This window comes from Hippocampus comes, unplaced genomic scaffold (genome assembly GCF_001891065.2).
Source record: "Hippocampus comes isolate QL1 unplaced genomic scaffold, H_comes_QL1_v1.1 scaffold86, whole genome shotgun sequence".
In the NCBI taxonomy this organism is placed as follows: Eukaryota; Metazoa; Chordata; class Actinopteri; order Syngnathiformes; family Syngnathidae; genus Hippocampus; species Hippocampus comes.
In genome coordinates, this window is record NW_017805882.1 from 3,169,003 (window position 1) to 3,187,186 (window position 18,184).

At 41.7% G+C, this 18,184-nt stretch overlaps 1 protein-coding gene across 1 annotated transcript; it reads left to right on the top strand.

Moving 5' to 3' along the window:
- Nucleotides 1-487: 487 nt before the first annotated feature.
- chrnb3a (cholinergic receptor nicotinic beta 3 subunit a) lies at nt 488-14,442 on the top strand. Its single transcript, XM_019889031.1, has 8 exons — nt 488-1,049; nt 8,916-9,067; nt 10,139-10,183; nt 10,966-11,075; nt 11,162-11,675; nt 13,146-13,336; nt 13,411-13,615; nt 13,760-14,442. Exons 1-8 carry the CDS (start codon nt 989-991, stop codon nt 13,889-13,891), a joined length of 1,410 nt encoding a protein of 469 aa, XP_019744590.1. The 5' UTR covers nt 488-988; the 3' UTR covers nt 13,892-14,442.
- The last annotated feature ends 3,742 nt before the right edge of the window (nt 14,443-18,184 follow it).

Here is an 18,184-nt window from a genome sequence, read left to right on the forward strand (position 1 = left end):
AATCACATTTTTCATGCGTTGTTTCTCCCAGGCCCACTTCTAATGGAACAGTGGGAGGAGAATGCAGAGTGAACACTCTGGCATTAGTTTGTGATTTCACAACTAAATTTATCCAACTGAATTTGAACCTAGAATATTCCTCATGAATATACTTGCCAACCATAAAAGGACATTGCTCGCTGTTAATTGTTAATTTAATGAATTTCTCAAATGTTGCCACTCAGGTGTTCTGTGATATTTAATCTCTTTTCAGATGCCAGGAAGAAGTTTGAAAGTCAAACTCTGATTAAGGCTGAACTTGCCATTGCAATTTGTAACATGAATAAATGTGCTTCAAGTAAATTGTAACCCTGATAACCATGATCAGAGGTATTTTGCACCACTTTGTTTCTGATCAGATGCATGCAGTATTATCTTCCAATTTCTGTGAGTGCTTTAGACTGGAAAGTGACTTTTCAAACGTGTCCATCAATATGGAGTCCTGTGCTTGATTTGACCTCGTAGTCCTTTAGCTGTTCAACTTTCAACTTTCACAATTGATTGGCGCGTGCATCCGTGTGATGTAAAATAGGTTTTCTTGTACCGTTTTTTTTTTTTTTTTTTTTGCATTAGCACTGTATTTCTCGTCATGCTCGCAGGAGGTGAAAAAGTCTCATCGGAATTAGAGCGTGACATAACTGCACGGTGGGAGGACGTACATGTATCAATATTTCTTGTGGACACTGTGTCGCTTTCTACCTTTAATGGGGAAGCCCCCTGCCCCTTCCTTCGACAGCGGCGGTCTCTTCACCGGGACTCACTCGCAAGGTGACGCCGGCTTTGGTGACAGTACACCAGCGGGGAGCGTCTTCACAACATCGGAGCGAAGACGTGCCGTTCTCGCCGCCCCCCGTTAGTGGATTTAAATTGAACGTCAAGGTAGCGATATTTCTGCTTTCTGGAGAAATCTGGTTTGAAATCGGTTGACTTATCAACTGTCAAACGCACGATGAAGTTTGTGCTGCTCGCGTTGTGGTCGCTCCTGACTGCGGAAAAGGTTGCCGTCCAAGGTAAGAATGTGCATTTGTAGGTTTAACAAGTGCGACCCCTATGTCGGCATTTCACATCACGTAACGTGTTAATGAACTTTTTGTGATTAACATTCAACATAGGAATGGCATATATTTCTTTTGACTCAATAGCACACTGTTGATCTTTTACCAACATCTGTGTCCACCCCGACGACCTTAATGGCGGTTTCTGTGCGCTATCTGGTGTTGCACATATTGTAAACTGTAAGTGTATTTCCTGACGAACTGGTTGAATGACAGGCAAGAGGATCATGACATAGCTGGTTTGACCTCCATATGCGATTGCAGATCACTTTTTAATTGGATCACATGTTCATAAATAGTAAAGAAGTTTATTCTACAGCACAGCCAAAGGGACTGTGTTAATTTGTCTCATTCTGCTTGTCGTTACCACCCCAACTGAACAGGTAGTACAAGTGGACCACTCAATTAGTCTCTGCAAGGGAAAATATGCGCTTACAGAAATAATCTTTGATTAATATTTATATGGTCATTGTCAGCAGGTTGTATGAATTGAAGTGGCTTTTCTCGCCCTTGAGGACAACTCCATTAAAAGCCCATATGTGGCCATTTACAGTTTTACGCATGTTAAATGCTGTGGTTAACCTTTGCCAAAATTCGGTGTAATTGCATTTTGGGTAAACAAAGCCATGCATAATCAGATGCACATTATGAGCAGATTTGAAACGTACCGTTGTCATAAAATAAAAAGAGAGAAAAACTATTTGAAAAGGTCTGTCAGATCATTTTAGTCTAAAATGAAAAGAAAAAGGGTTCCCTTCTGTGTTCCCTTGCATAACAATTTGTCCTCTCAGTGGTGCATCCTACGGTGGCTCCACAAATAGCAGATGGCGGCAGTGTCTCAGGTACAACTGTTTGGCATTAATGACCTTGGATGGGTTAAATACCAAGGAGCACGGTTGTCTTACAGATTCTGTAAACAAAGACCAACACACACTAATGTGTCATGATTTATCCACAGACAATCAAACGCATCTCCCCCTCAGATAACACCCGTTGTGGTCCAATCAATATGCTGCCCTTCACCTCTGTGCTAAATGAAACAAACACATAGTCAAATAAATCCAGGTGAGGGAGAAAACAGCGTCTTTGAATTTTTTGGGGGCCCTTTTGAATTGAGGTTTTTGAGATCTAACTGCATCCAGAAGTAAAAGCTTTCAGATCACTGAAAATTCTGCAGACTTTTTCTTTAATTATGTGAATGATAGAATATCTGATGCAATGGGGTGAAATCCATCGGAGATTGAAATCAGCATTTATTCAATATCAGACACATAAACATATGAGAAGATGGCTTTGAATACACCCTATACCAGTGGTCCTCAACTAGAAATGCTGTAGGTCCACTTTTTTTTTTTTTTAATAAGACCAAGGTCCGGTCCCATGCACGGCGGTCATGGGGAGCAGGGCTATATGCCCATTTAGTATGGTTAAGCCAAACTTATACAACACTCCTCACAACCAACCAATAATGGGGTGCATGAAAATAACAATTATTCACTTTGCCAGTACACAGCAAATAATGAGAGGTATTGTGTTGAGGCACAGGAAGTCTTTTATTTTGTTAAGTTGTGCCTGCTTAATAGAAATAGCCCTTTTAGGGAAATAAGACAATTTTTACTTTAACTTTGTTAAACAGTAGTTGTCTTTTTTTTCCCTTAATTTAACAAAACAGTTTAACAAAATACTCATTTTACCAAAATAAATACTAAACATGAAAACAAAAATATCCTTTTCATTTGTACAATTCCCCTTTTCACATCCCCTCTGAAATCACTGAAAAATACAGTATATCAGAAGAGGAGTTAAGAACCATTTTAAAAACTGACACAAGGGAGCACAGGAATGTGCAGTGCTGTTCTTCCACTAAAGGTGAATGCAATGTTTGAGGCATGCAAATATTATTTGAGGACGCCATTGTGATGTTCATTTACCATGTTGCGGTGTTCTGCTGTTAAACAGCTGCAAAGATCCCCGGGTAGACGGGAGCAAAACTGCACACAATCGAAACCTCCCGTGATTCGTCTTGCCTAATTGTCTGTGTGTGGCTCTCCTGGACTGAAGCTGTGAGCACAACTGTGGCGTCGCGCATGCGTCTGCTTCCTGACACAATCATCCATTTTGAATGCGTGTGTATTGGGATAGACGCGTGCTGACGCTTATGTATGGGCACACCTTAAGTTCAGAGGAGCCAATCAGCGCATCGTTATCGGCGACATGCCCTGCTCAGCCAGGGTCTCCAGTTAGTCAAACATTATACAACACACAGTCGCACTGCTGCAGTCCTGTGCAATACATCTGTTAGTGCACGCAAAGAATAAAACGGATAATTTTAACAAGCGATCGCGGTAATGCGCAGATTATAGTTCACAAATATAAAATGTATAACGTAAAAATCACTTTATAATTTATTATTTTATACAATTTGCCGAGGGTCCGGACAGAGGAGGTCCGGACAGAGGAGGTCGGCGGTCCGGTCGTGGATCGTGGTCCGCCAGTTGAGGAAGGCTGCCCTATACCGTATTTTCCGCACTAAAAGACGCACTGGATTATGAGGCGCACCTTCAATGAATGGCTATTTTGTAAATGTTTTTCATACATTGGACGCTTTGCATTATAAGGCGCAATCTACAATGCCTCCACTAGATGGTGCTACGCTCCATCCATTCAACTTGAGAGGCGTTCATGACCGCCTCTGAAAAAAGTAAATTAACTATTACTGTACTTAAATGAAACTACGAAAATTGAAAATAATGCATCCAAACAGAAAATCCAGCGAGGAAATCACAAAATAAATTCTATATCCCCCCTACAGAATTTATTTTGTGATTTCCTCGCTTAATTTTCTTCGTGGTTTTATTGAAGTAATAATTATTATAATAATTACGTTTTTCGAAGGCGGCCATGAACGCCTCTCAAGTGGAACGGAAGAGAAGGCACGGAGACGGACAAAGGCGTACAGTACCTGTATTTGCTGAGACAGTGAAAACCATTCATAAAGTCTGTGTTAAAAAAAAATAAAACCAAAACCACAACTCTCCTTTTTTCAACAAATACAGGTGCGTCTTTGTCCGTCTCCGTGCCTTCTTTTCTTCTGGTCAACTCGAGAGGCGTTGATGACCGCCTCTGAAAAACGCATTGGCATTTCCTTGATCGTAGCTCCAACAGTACGATCAGATGTCAGTCGTAGTTATTTATTCCTTTGTTGTGTATTCACAAATGATGAAATCACAATATAAATTCTGTAGGGGGGGGGGGGCTATAGAATTTATTTTGTGATATCCTCGCTTGCTTTTCAGTTTTGATGTATTATTTTACATTTTTGTAGTTTCACTGAAGTAATTGTTTGTTTATGTTTTTTCGGAGGCGGTCGTGAACGCCTCTCGAGTTGAACGGAAGAAGGCACGGAGACAGACAAAGACGTACCTGTATTTGTTGAGACTGTTTTAAAAAATTAACACCACAGCTCTCCTTTTTTCTGCAACAAAAACTTATTTAATAAAGCAGCGACACAGTTCACTAAACCAACAGCAAGTTATAACATTGGAAGCATGTCTCCAGGAAGGAGCCATCTTGGAGTCGATGTATTACCGTAATGACCATACACAAGACGCACCGGATTTTAAGGCGCTCGGTGAGCTTTTAAGAAAATTGAAGACTTTTTGGTGCGCCCTATAGTGCGGAAAATACGGTAATTTGGGGATGCGATAACAGACAATTTGGATACAGCCACGCGCTGGACTAGACCCATCACAGCAGATTGCTTATCAGCTCTCTCCACTCCACGTCTCGATGTGTGTTTGTCGCTGTGCTGCGGTATGAAGCACAAATGTCATATGTTGCTAAATATTCAGAGCTCTTGGGTTACCGCTGATTTACTGTGGCGTCCTGTGTCGTGCAACTTCAGGACAATTACTGTGGAGCGCAGCTCGTGTCTTGTGATTCTCACTGTCGTCTGCTAGGGAGCAACAGTGGAGATATTGTGAACCACAATCGGCCCAACAATTACATAATGGCACGACGCAAATAGACATCACTTCCGCGTCTAACCTTCTACCGTCAATAAAACAAGACTATTCATGTCACTCACCACGGGAATAAAGAAGTCGGATTTAAGTGTGATTCTGTGCTGTGTGTGAATTTTGCCATGCTTGTTTACCCCTGCTTATGTATTTCCGATGAGTTGCGATGCAGACGCACGGACTAAGATTACGTTCAAACTACGGGGTGTGATGCGCAATTTGGATTTATTGATAAACACGATCTTTTTCAGATTACAAAAATGAACCTGACTTCTTAATGTGAATTTAACACGTCTGTGATGTGACATGCATGTGCACAAATGACGACGTTGAGTGACGTGGTCCCCCCCACCCCCCACCCCCTCAAATACCGTCATGTGCCGTAGTGTTTACATAAATAAATATGATCCCGTGTAGCTCCAATACCTGGTTCGGCGAGTGAGCTGCATCGCCGCACATACGAGTACTTCCTGCACTCAAAAGAGGAAGATTACTTGTGGATTGAGCATGCGTATTACACAAACCAAAGTTCCTTTCAAAGAGGGTATTTCAATTGCATTTATTTGACCAAATAATGATTGATTGTTTGATCATATAAACAACATGAAAGACAGGGAAAACAAAACCAAAGAAAAAGATATCAATCCATATCTTGGTTCAGTCCAGTTTACATGCTCAACTCAACTCAACTCAACTCAGCTCAGCTCAACGGGAGTAGGAAGAAGTAGAAAATCGTATCTCGTCCTACCCCTTGATCTCTATAATTTATTAAAAATCATGATATCATGTTAATACACAAGAGGGGGATTTATTAATTTGCACCAGTATATATCCCAAATAAGAACAAAAAACAACGCTCCTCATATTCAGGTTAGAAAAGGAGTCTTATTTGTGTTTTTAAAAACCCAAATACGAGCATAGTCAGATTTTTGCACGTTTTGAAAGATTATGTATACATTGACGGCATGTATACATAAACAGGTCCTGTGTTTAAACCTTGTCCCAGGCTTTCCTGTGGTTTGCATGCTCTCGTGTCTGCGTGGAATTCCTCTGGGTACTGTGGCTTCCTCCCACATTTCAAAAACATGGAGGGTCAGCTAACACCGAATCGCTCACAGTTTTGAGTGTGTATGAATTGTTGTTTTTCTATAACTGCACAGTGTACCGTGCCTCCCAGGAAAGTTAGCTGCGCTAGAATCAGCTCATTTATGACACTTGTCCTCAACAAGCATGACAGAATTTTTTTTTTTGATGTAAGGTATCTGCCAAGGAACAAAGAAAATCATGCCAAACAAATCATGTCAGTCATGCATCAATCCATCCTCTGCACCTTAGGGTGGTGGGTATCCCAGCAGACTAGCCGAGAGGTGGGGTACAGCCGAAACTGGACTCCAGTCAGTCACAGAGCACAATCGGACAAACAAAAATTCACATTCACATTCCCAACTATGGACAATTTAAAGTCTACAATTAACCTATGCGTGAATGTTTTTGGAATATGGTAAAGAAGCAGAGACGCAGGCACGGGGAGAACATGCACACTCCATACAGGAAGGCTGAGATTTCCCACACACACTGAACTGTGGGGTGGATTTGCTAACTAGCCGGAAACCGTGCCACCCTGCACTAGCCTCTCTGTCTTTAAAAGAGGACAACACCACCATGTGATTTAGTCTGTTGAACCGAGAGAGCCGACGTCTCGAAGATTTCTCAAGAGGAGGCAGTCATCCTTTACCGGCTGTCTCTTGCTCAGCTTGAGCGTCACTCTTTAAGTGACTGTTACGTCTTGTGCCTGACTTCACCGAGCAACTCGACTCTTCTCCCCTGGCAATGCTTCTGTCTGGGGTGATCATGTCAGCATGATCATTTTGTCAGTCTTGGGAACGTAGAGGTTTCCACTCGGCCATGAACAGCTGTCAGTGTTGGCAGTTTGGCTGTGTTTGCCTGGCACTGGCACTTCCTCATCACATCCTTCCCTTGCTTGTAAGACTCTTGAGAAATGCTTCATGTTCAGTGTGTGCGGGTTGATTGTGTTTCATTTTGCGTGTAAAGTGTTTTGTGCGTAATGTGTGAAATAGCATAGAAGGAAGAAAGTCATTGCTATCACCCAATCTAGTGCTTTCACTAAATGAACTTTCGTCCCTTCATAATTTGGTACCTCACAGGATTTGACCCAGGGCTGTAGTTCCTATAGAGCAGGGGTGTCTTCGGGCACCAGGTAGCCTCCAAGGACCACGTGAGTCTGAGAGATGTGTCAAATTTTTTTGTGCTGCTATTTTCGAGATCACACTTATATTAGTGTAAATTTAGAAATGACAATATGAAAAAAAATATATATATACAGTAATCCCTCGTTTATCGCGGGGGTTACGTTCCAAAAAGAACCAGTGATAAGTGAAATCTGTGAAGTAGGATTTATTAAAAAAAAGCAAAAAAATGTGAGAGAGACGAAATTTCACATACAGCACATTTGACAATAAAGTTGTACTTGGTACTTCATAGTCAGATTTATTTTTTACAGTTATTATACAATCCTGAACTATGTATACAATGCAGAGGCGATTGCTCTAAGACTGCAAGGGAAGCTCAGCTTCCCCTAAAATGTCAAAAACTAAGTGATCAAATATATTTGTGTACGTACAATTGTGTGGACATGTCATTGACTAAATATGCCTACAACGCGCTCAACTTTTGTTCTGAATCAGCTTCTTAAGACTGGTTACGACGCGACTCTCTTCTCATTCATTCCCGCAGCTTCACTGTGCTTTAAACTGTGTGGACTTACAGCGCGGACGCTGGGCGTCTAGAGAGTTCAGAACCCGTTGTCCCAATGCATTGAAACGAGACGAGTCATTGGATAAATGCTGCTTTTGTCCCGCCCACCGGACGCTCAGCGTCTCTGGGAGTCTATGGACAGTGGGCATTTATAGGCTGGCCAGGAAGCTCAGCTTTTCTGCATGATGATTGGATGATCTGTCTGAGTCTGAATTTCTTTTTGATTGACAGCGAAATGAGCCAATCACCGATCTTATGGTGAAGGCAACCTTCTCATTTTTTTTGAAAAGGAATGGAGAGTAGAATTCAGGTATAAATAAACGGACACATTTTATGATGTAGGCCGAAATTGAGCTTCCCCTCCTTGACAGACCAGCATCCGCCACTGATACAATGAAACCAAAGACCAAAAATTTGCAAAGGTAAATTTGGCAAGCTGTCCAGAGACGAGGTGCGGAGACTGTTCACGTCGGTCAGTGCCTTAGCCAATCAGGATGCAGAACGCAATTCACTGTTTAAAAGCATTAAAAAAACTGCACTAAAAAAATCTGTGAAACAACGAAGCCGCGGAAAGTGAACTGCGTTACAGCGAGGGATCACTGTAAATATATATATTTAAAAAAAATCAATATTGAATTACATGACCAAAACATAGCGTCGTGTAGACAAGCTAGCGGGCACAGCGATCATGACTACATTATTTAGCCTTAAATAATTTAAGCAAGTTTGTTATTTTAGAGATGTGCATTAAACTAGTAGCCCACCACATTAATCAACACCCAATAAGTAGCTCCTATTTTCAAAAAGGTTGGCGACCATTGCTGTAGTGGTTACGTACAAGTCTCCATAATCTTCTTCTGTTCATTTTATTTTATTTTTCTTCTGGTGAAGATGTTGTAATATACACATCTATGTAGAGATGATGCAAGATGACTAAGATGGCCGAGGTCAAGATTCCAGCCATACATAAGATACACAAGGGATTTGTTATTTTGCTTTTATTTTGGTTTTCTTTCTCTGCTTCCAGCTCAAGATGACTTTGAGTCACTAGCCGAGTTGGAGGATTCCTTACTGAGAAACCTCTTCCAGGGTTATCAGAAGTGGGTTCGGCCTGTGCGGCATGCCAATGACACCATTACTGTGCGCTTTGGACTCAAGATCTCACAACTGGTGGATGTGGTGAGGACGCAACACATGCGGCTACGTCTCCATTGACACAAGACATTCGTTCAGAAATCATGTTTCATTAATATGAAAAATGAATTAGGCTTACTGTACTCGAGTTGTATTTACATGTGAGTACTGAGGTCAAAACTGTGGATAAAATGTTTACCTGAAAGCAGTTGACAAACTAACTGTTTTGATAGACAGAAAGGTCTCAAGAACACACAGTAAAACGAGTCACAATCACAACCACAAAACCGAAAAACACACACACACACACACACACACACACACACACACACACACACACACACACACACACACACGCACACACACACTCTGTGGAAATCTGAGTTATTTTCCCCGACAGAGATTACCACAGCAAACCAAAGGATATGCATGGCACGGGTTTTAATCTGGATGTCCTTCCTGACATAACCCAGCCATTTTTATCCGGGTCGGCGATGCCTGGGAATCGGATGTCACCATTCACCCTGACTGGGATCACCGACTTTGCATGTTGGACCTTGGTTCCAACATGCAAAGTCAACGGTGTTACTCCCTGAGCCATCCAGCCACTTACAAAGGATTACTTGGCTTAATGTAATGCTGCTCTACATTGGAGTACATGTTAGCGTGATGCCTTATGAAGCCATTGGTTAGCATCTACTCAGTGTGGGGCTGGGGAGGAGCGTCAGGCACACAGTTAAGGTGGTACAGGCCCACCCTAAGGACCATCCCCCCGACCCAGCCCTCCAAGAACCGCGACTGAATTTGTGACTTCCATCACGCTTCTGAGCCTTACTTGTTTTTCTGAGCCTTAACTTGTTTTCTTTTGGTTCTACTAATGAGGCTCCAGCTTCCTGTGATACTGTTCTAATGCATTTTTTTTATTGTTTAGTTAGTGCTCACATGGCCTTAAGCAAAGTGTAGTGATACATACATGCACACATGCAAGAGAAGCAAAGCTACTTTATTCCGCATACAGTTAATTTAATCAAATTCAGCATTGCTTTGGCTCTCACTTTCTCATCAAACTTGTGTTTCTTGAGAAAAAAAGAAACTTTCTTCCCTTTGTTCCAACAGGATGAAAAGAACCAACTGATGACTACAAATGTCTGGCTTTGGAAGGTACGCATCAGCCTAACTAAGTTCGACGCTTCGTGCAGAAATATTAAAACTTTGCTGATACTGTGTTTTCAATGGATAATTTGTTGATGAAGTGGGACGACTGTGGGGAATTCAGGCTTGTTTAACTGTTTGACTAAAAATCACATTCTGGCTCAGGACATAATAAATGTGGCCGATTATCATTTAGAATATGAAGTCACATTATATGTTTAATTTCCTATGCTACAAAGTAGAATGTCATTCAGAATTGCTTTTTAATAACCAATTAACGAACATGCTAAATCCCTAATGATCATGAATTCACAGTACAGCTGAGCAGCTCAAATGCCCCTGTCCATGGGCCTGAATAAGTATCAGACATGAAGAAAGATATTGATAGCTTCTGTCATGTTTGAATAGGTAACATCTTGTAAAAGCTCGACAAAGCTCAAACTTTCAAGTTAATTATTTTCCAACAAACACCAAAGCGTTGGCAACATCAATCCGGTTTTTTAACTTTTTGATTTTTTTTTTTTTTGGACTGGTTCCAGGTAGAGTATATTTGTGTATCGATGTGCACTCACATCTTTTAAATCAAAACCAATTTTCCCAATTCAAAATAGTTTTCATTACACTCCTAGTAAATAAGTTAACCACCATCACTGTTCATTAGTCAAGACAATCGGATCCCCACGGACGTAAGTAGCATGAAAGGTTAATTTCCAGCCAGTTGCGAGGTCCTGAAGCCCGAGCCAAATGGAAATGTCGAATGATTGTATTAAAGACTTTTTTTTTTAAAAAAGGAATGGGTCGATGTCAAGCTGAAGTGGAATCCAGATGAATATGGCGGGATCACATCCATCCGAGTACCTTCAGAGACAATATGGCTGCCAGACATCGTACTGTATGAAAAGTGAGTGACACAATACTCCTTTTTTTTTTGCCTTTATCCTGTCTTAATGATATGTTTCGTTTCATTCCTTTCCCATCAATTGCTAGCGCGGATGGCCGGTTTGAGGGTTCCCTGATGACAAAAGCCATTGTTCGATGGGATGGGACGATAACATGGACCCCGCCTGCCAGCTACAAGTCCTCTTGCACCATGGATGTCACCTACTTTCCCTTCGACCGCCAAAACTGCTCCATGAAGTTTGGTTCCTGGACTTATGATGGAAACATGGTTGATTTGATTCTGGTGGATCATTATGTTGACCGCAAAGACTTTTTTGACAATGGCGAGTGGGAAATCCTCAATGCAACAGGAATGAAGGGAAGCAGGAGGGACGGGGTGTACTGGTACCCCTTTGTAACTTACTCCTTCATCCTCAAGAGATTGCCCTTGTTCTACACCCTCTTCCTCATCATCCCGTGCCTCGGTCTGTCCTTTCTTACTGTACTGGTCTTCTATTTACCATCAGATGAAGGAGAGAAACTGTCACTTTCCACATCTGTGTTGGTGTCACTCACTGTCTTCCTCCTGGTCATAGAGGAAATCATCCCATCATCCTCAAAGGTAACTAGCTTGAGGACTTAAACTGACACATATAGAATTTTTTTTTACAATGTGTTCATTTTTGCCTCATTGTACCCTAACGGAGACGAGTTACATCTTAAATGACTTGTAGCACAGTACAGTGGACCCCCTCTATTTGTGGGGGGTCGTTACGGGGCCGGCCTGAAAAAAGCAACCATCCCTGTATACGGTGATCCCTCGCTACTTCGCGGTTCGTTTATCGCGGGTTCAGTGCATCGCGGATTTTTTCAAACATATAAAAAAAAAAAAAGTTTTTTTTTTAATATACATGGAGTACAGTACTGTATATGTTGCTCTATGTGACTCGCTGTTGTTTTGCAGCTTCTCGCGGACCGTTTGCGGACTTAAAAAAAAATCTATATATATATTTATTTTTTTTACCTGTTTATGTTAATTGGACGCTACTTCACGGATTTTTGTTTATCGCGGGTGGTTTTGGTCCCCATTAACCGCGATAAACGAGGGATTACTCTATTGGACACCTGTTGAAAAGCCGAAAAAGAAAAAAAAATGTTACAAACTGAAATCCAATTGGAACCCCCCTCAAAAAATCCGCATATCGGTTAATCCGTAGGTGCCAAACTGCCAAACTGTGTGCATGCAATGGTATTGTGTAAATCAGTGTTTTTCAAACTTTTTTGAGCCAAGGCACACTTCTTTCATTGAAAAAATCTCGCGGCACACCACTAGCTGAAAATGTGAAAAAAAAACCAAAAACAAAAACGCTTATTTTAACAATTAACGTCTTATATTGTTACGACAGGAGAGCATTCAATTAACATTGAAGAATGACGTTATAACAGCTTGAATTGGAATCAAATGAGCACAAAGAAAGTATTTTATAATCTTTCATGTTTATCGTTTCACTGTCGTCCTGCATTCATGCGGCACAAATTCGCTTGTCTCTAGTGGTCGAAACACAAGGCAATTGGCTAGCTGTTGCTGCTCCCTAGCGGTATGGGAGGGTACTACACGATTACTTTCTTGGTGACAGACCGCACAGGCATACAAATTGGATATTATACTGCGGCACACCTGACAATGTTTCGCGGCACACTGGTGTGTCGCGGCACAGGGTTTGAAAAACACTGATGTAAATAACAAATCTTTTAAAGTGTTCCCCTCTGACTATATGGTCTCGAGACTTCTATTAGAATGCTGTTAAAAATAGGTAATTTCAAATGTAAAAAAAACAAACAGATTTTCTTTTTTACCCTTGGCAGCCATGTGTGCTATATACTTCATGACCCTCGATATCTACTAGGGTCATTGCAGCATTGCTACGGCAACAAATATAATTGAGTCTTTTGCATAGTACTATACTGATTGTTGCATAACGTGGTAATTTCCACATTCCATCCCCTCCTGAAATTAAATACTGACTATAGATGATGTCCTTTCCAGGATATTCCTTGATATGTATATATTTTTTGTCTTTCCTTACCGCAGGTGATCCCATTAATTGGAGAATACTTGCTCTTTATTATGATCTTTGTCACCTTCTCCATTATTGTAACCGTTTTCGTCATTAATGTCCATCACCGCTCCTCTGCAACCTACCACCCCATGGCTCCCTGGGTGAAGACCCTTTTCCTTCAGAGACTACCCAGGCTGCTGTGTATGCGGGGGCACACGGACAGGTAACAGGAAAACAATCCACACGTTATGTTGACTTGCATATAATAGCATGTAATTATGTATGCATCACTTATAGATACCACGACTCGGATATTGCCATAAACAGCCCTGAGCTGAAGCCTTGTAAGGGTATAGGAAAAAAACGGCCTCCTGGACAGCAGAGAAGGCCCCTGGGAGGGAAGGTGGAGGAGAATCAAGCCTGGCTTGCCATGCTGGAGAAAGCCACGCATTCTGTCCGCTACATCAGTCATCACATCAGAAAAGAGCACTTCAGCCGTGAGGTCTGTGGCTTTGAGGGATACTTTTGGATGCAATGAGGCATACTGAATTTGTTTTCACGTGCCGTGGTCAGCTCGAATGATAATAGCAATATGAACAGAACTGTTTCGGATTATGGCCGTAATTGGGGTTTCCTATCCATACAGGTTGTACAAGACTGGAAGTTTGTGGCTCAGGTGTTGGATAGGATTTTCCTGTGGGCCTTCCTCACTGTGTCAATATTAGGAACAGTCCTCATCTTCACACCAGCCTTGCAGATGTACCTCAGCTCACCATAATGAACATATACGCACTTGTGACTTTTCTTCTGGAATTCTTGTTTTTCAGAGTGCAGAGTTAGAATAAAATTTACATTCATCTTTTTTTTTTTTTTTTGTGAAAGTAAGTTCTAACCCCAAACTTGTAACCCCATTTATTAAGTAGCATGCACAACATGATGAGGACAAATAGCAATCGGCGGGTAACAGTTGCATGAATGGTTTTAAACAGCAATTTACATACAGTGTATAAATGTCACCGATGCAATACTGTAAACCGTAGAACTAATACCATTCACCAATATATTGATTTGCATCCAACACAGCCTGCTTGGCAAGGCGATGGCGCTCACTACTCTGTAATTATAAAAATGTTTTTAATAAAAAGGTGTAACGTCAACACTGAACTGTTCATTAAATTGAGAGTTGATAATTTGATGACGTATTATGTCTGACTGTAATGACATCAAATGACCACTAAAGGGCAGCAAATGCATTTTACTGCATTAATGAGCACGTCGGCAAGCTAGCTTTATTGCCAATAAAACATGAACTTCAGATTTTATTTGAGTTTCCAGAACAGCTCCCGTCTGATAAAGCAGGGATTTCTAAATTACATCCCTTGTCAAAGGACACCTAATCTGTTGTATATCACGAACAGTAGCCTACAACCACTCATTAATTTGTCTAACTCTTGTCAAACTGGCAAGAACTTTTTTTACATGAACTAATGGCACGTACTGGGCCCAAAAGTCGACCCAGGAAATTGAGATGGAGAGACCCTCGGCGCGCACGACTTAAAACCGCAGAGGCCCCGGATACTAACCTTAGAGCGGTGACGGTGATTTTAGGCCTCATCCTTTTTGTAACACACTATACAAATAATACAAGAGTCTACCGTTGAGCAGCGTGACATAGGTCTCGACCTGTCTGTCCATTCTCTTTTTTCTCCCCGAATACCAGCACGTCATACTTCTCCAAGACCAGCACCTCCTCATCACCACCACTGACTAGGGTCACCTAGTCCCTGAGTAGCACCTCCGCTAGTGACCTTCACCGCTAATGTTGTTGCTGTTAATAATTACAACAATAAACACAATAAATCACATTCTTAATACGCAAAGGCAATCCATGTATGAAAAGCTAAGAATAAATCTTTCTCTCAGACACACACACACGCCCCTCTTAAAAGCTTTCTGATGTCAGTCTAATCCAGCACATTTGTTCAGACTGTATCTCAAATACAATGTAAATATCCCTTAATTACTTAAAGTGCAATGTTGATGAACCAGCTCATCAGCAAGCTCTGAAAAAGCCTGATAATGATCCTGAATCAGGTGGGTTGGAAGAGGGAACTTCTAAACAAGCAGGACTGTGGCTCACTCACCTGTAGACCAGACTTGCCTATCCCTGGGACAGCGTTTACAAGGATTCCGTCTAGGTTGGCGAGACCTGGTCCTCCCCCGACGTTTTCTCCCCTGAAGCCAAGAAAAGCAGAATGGGAATCGAGCTCAGCCTGAGTCAAAAACAGGTGAACATTTTAAAACAATCAAAAGGAAGTTATGAGAACCTGGCTTGGAGGAAAATGGTGAATTTCTCCATTAAGAACTAGAAGAGACAAAAGCAAAAACCACTCAAGTGGAAAATTCTACCTCACAGTACGAACAGAAGACTGCAAAGCTTGAGCATCTATCCATCCCTCCATCCATTTTATGAGCCGCTTTATCCTCACAAGGGTCGTGGGGGATGCTGGAGCCTATCCTAGCTCTCTTCGGGCAGCAGGCGAGGGACACCCTTAACTGGTTACCAGGCAATCGCAGGGCACACAGAGACGAACAACCATCCGTGCTCACACTCGCACCTAGGGACAATTTAGAGTGTTCAATCAGCCTGCCATACATGTTTTTGGAATGTGAGAGGAAACCGGAGTACCCGGAGAAAACCCACGCAGGAACGGGGAGAACATGCAAACTCCACACAGGAAGGCCGGAGCCGGAATCGAACGCTGCACCTCTGCTCTGTGAGGTCACCGCGCTAACCACTGGACCACTGGGCCGCCCTAAGCTTGAGCAGAGAATCATAAATTTGGAGGAGCAACAAACGACCATGGAGAGCAACAGTCGCCGCCAAAACCTGCGTTTGCATGGTGTGCCCAAAGATGAACGAGAATCATTGAAAGAAAAAAATTGTTGCTCCTTCGGACTCTTCAGTGATGGGCAGTGCTGCTTCCAATATCATCAAAGGCTGCCACTAGAGCAGATATCAGGCCTCGGCCTATCATCATCCACTTCCATGGTGGAGAATCAAGGGATCTTGTCTGGAATGGCAGCGGATCTGATAAAGGCCAAACGGCTACGCCTCACCAAGGATCTCACGTCCAAAGACGAGGACACCGGCAGAGCATTGCGGCCTCAAGGGGACGAGGTGAGAAAGGGAAATTAACGAGCCTACTTTGAGGGAGTGAAAGCATTTTTTGATGGTAAAGAGCTAAAACTTAAAATGCGATCAAATAACATTCAACTAAAGTCCAGGGGTTCAACTTTCTTTGTAAGACAAATTAGGTAAGATGACAAGGAAATAAGTTGAACCAAACACAGAAGAAAGGTATAACTGTGAACTATTTATTCTGACTGTCGGTGCTGATGTTCTCAGCACTCTTGCATTAGAGATTTTCATTAAGAATCTTTTTCACATCACAAATCACCCAAAAATCACTTTAGAATTCACTGAGTTATTTATTATAATTTTTTTAAGTGTGCTCATGCCCAAATCACAATAAAAATAAACGACGTTCCTGTGAGTAAGGTGAACAGTCTCTTTTCGTTCAAGTTTCCTTCCAGTTCACACAAAGACATTTGTTCGTTTTTGTACTTTCTGTTTTGATACGGGTTCCGAAGGTCCGGAACTGAAGCGGATCCCACAAACGTAGACAATAAAAATCATTGAACAAATTTATATCAAAGTACAACGCAAGACCGACAAAGTACAAACGATGATGCTGGTCACAATGAACCAGGAAAAAAAACGCAACAAACAAAAAGCGCTTGCAAAAGGCAAGAAAGAAAACGCAAACATAAATTGCTTGCCACAAAAGAACAAGAGAAATCCAATTACAACACCGAATGAGAATGGCTAGAATACAAAAAAAAATACATCCTATGACAAAACAGAACAGTACCAAGAACTAAGCGGAGGTTCAGAGGGGATCGAGCCTTTTCCGTTTGCTGGTCCCTCTCTCTAGAATGTCCTCCCACTGAACATTCGGCAAGCTCCCTCGCTGCCCATCTTTAAAACCCGCCTCAAAGCTCACTTGTATTCTTTGGCATTTGACTCAGCATGACTTAGACTTCATCTTAGTTTTACTGTTTGGTGCTTTCTACCATCTTTGGTACCGATTCATTGCTTTATTGTTGTAAATATGATAGTTTCTACGTGCACAGCACGTTGTATACAGCGATGGCTGTTTTAAAATGCTCTATAAATACAGTTGAGTTGAGTTGAGTTGTGAACATGGCTAAAGGACTATCAAGCGAGATCAAGAACGTCTAAAGAATTTAGGCACTTGGTAAAAGAGTTGTGAGCAAGCGGGAATAATCAGACATCGGGTTGTCAGCGTGGCAGTCTTTTAAAAGCAGGTGATGACGAGGATAATGATGATTAGCTGGAGAACACGTCCGCCAATCCCGCCTTCTATCAAAACATAGCAGACCATGACAGTTTTGTTTAAAATAAAACAAAAAAAAAGAAAAAAAAAACGAGACTGAACGAATGACACACGGATTCAGCTCTCTTCCGTTTCACGCAACTCATGGTAGATGAAAATATCCGAATTGACTGAAATGTCCAAATCGCCCCACATCAGAAACAGGAAAATTAGTTGTTATTTTTTTTTTTTCAGTTTGGTTTTTGGAACAAAACTTGAGAAAACAAATCAGTATTTCATTTTTGTAATTTCTGTTTTGTTCCGAAAAATGAATGAGCAAATGATAAATGGATTTGAAAAGGTAAGTGAATGCAGCTAAAATCGTGGAGTAAAAGTATGGTTTCTTCTAAAAATAAACTCTTTACTCAAATCCAAGTAAAAAGTATGTATTTTTATTGTTCTCTCACTCAGCCCTAAGAGACTTATTTTGACAGACCCTCGTAGCCGCTTGCTGCACAGCGAGATTGAGACACCCACAACGAAGCCTGCACGACGAGGCCTGCCAGCTTCGTCACCAGCCCTTTCAAGCTCAACCTCTGTCACCGCCCCATTAGTTCCACCGTTTGCGCAGGAGTTTCTCATGCGGTACACGCTCGCGGCTGAACTCATCT

Excerpts from the sequence above, each read along its gene's own strand:
- chrnb3a (XM_019889031.1), top strand. The coding sequence starts at position 989 with ATGAAGTTTGTGCTGCTCGCGTTGTGGTCGCTCCTGACTGCGGAAAAG. Across the intron at positions 1,050-8,915 it reads GGAAAAGGTTGCCGTCCAAG|CTCAAGATGACTTTGAGTCA; the intron begins GTAAGAATGTGC and ends CTCTGCTTCCAG. Across the intron at positions 10,184-10,965 it reads CAAATGTCTGGCTTTGGAAG|GAATGGGTCGATGTCAAGCT; the intron begins GTACGCATCAGC and ends TTTTTAAAAAAG.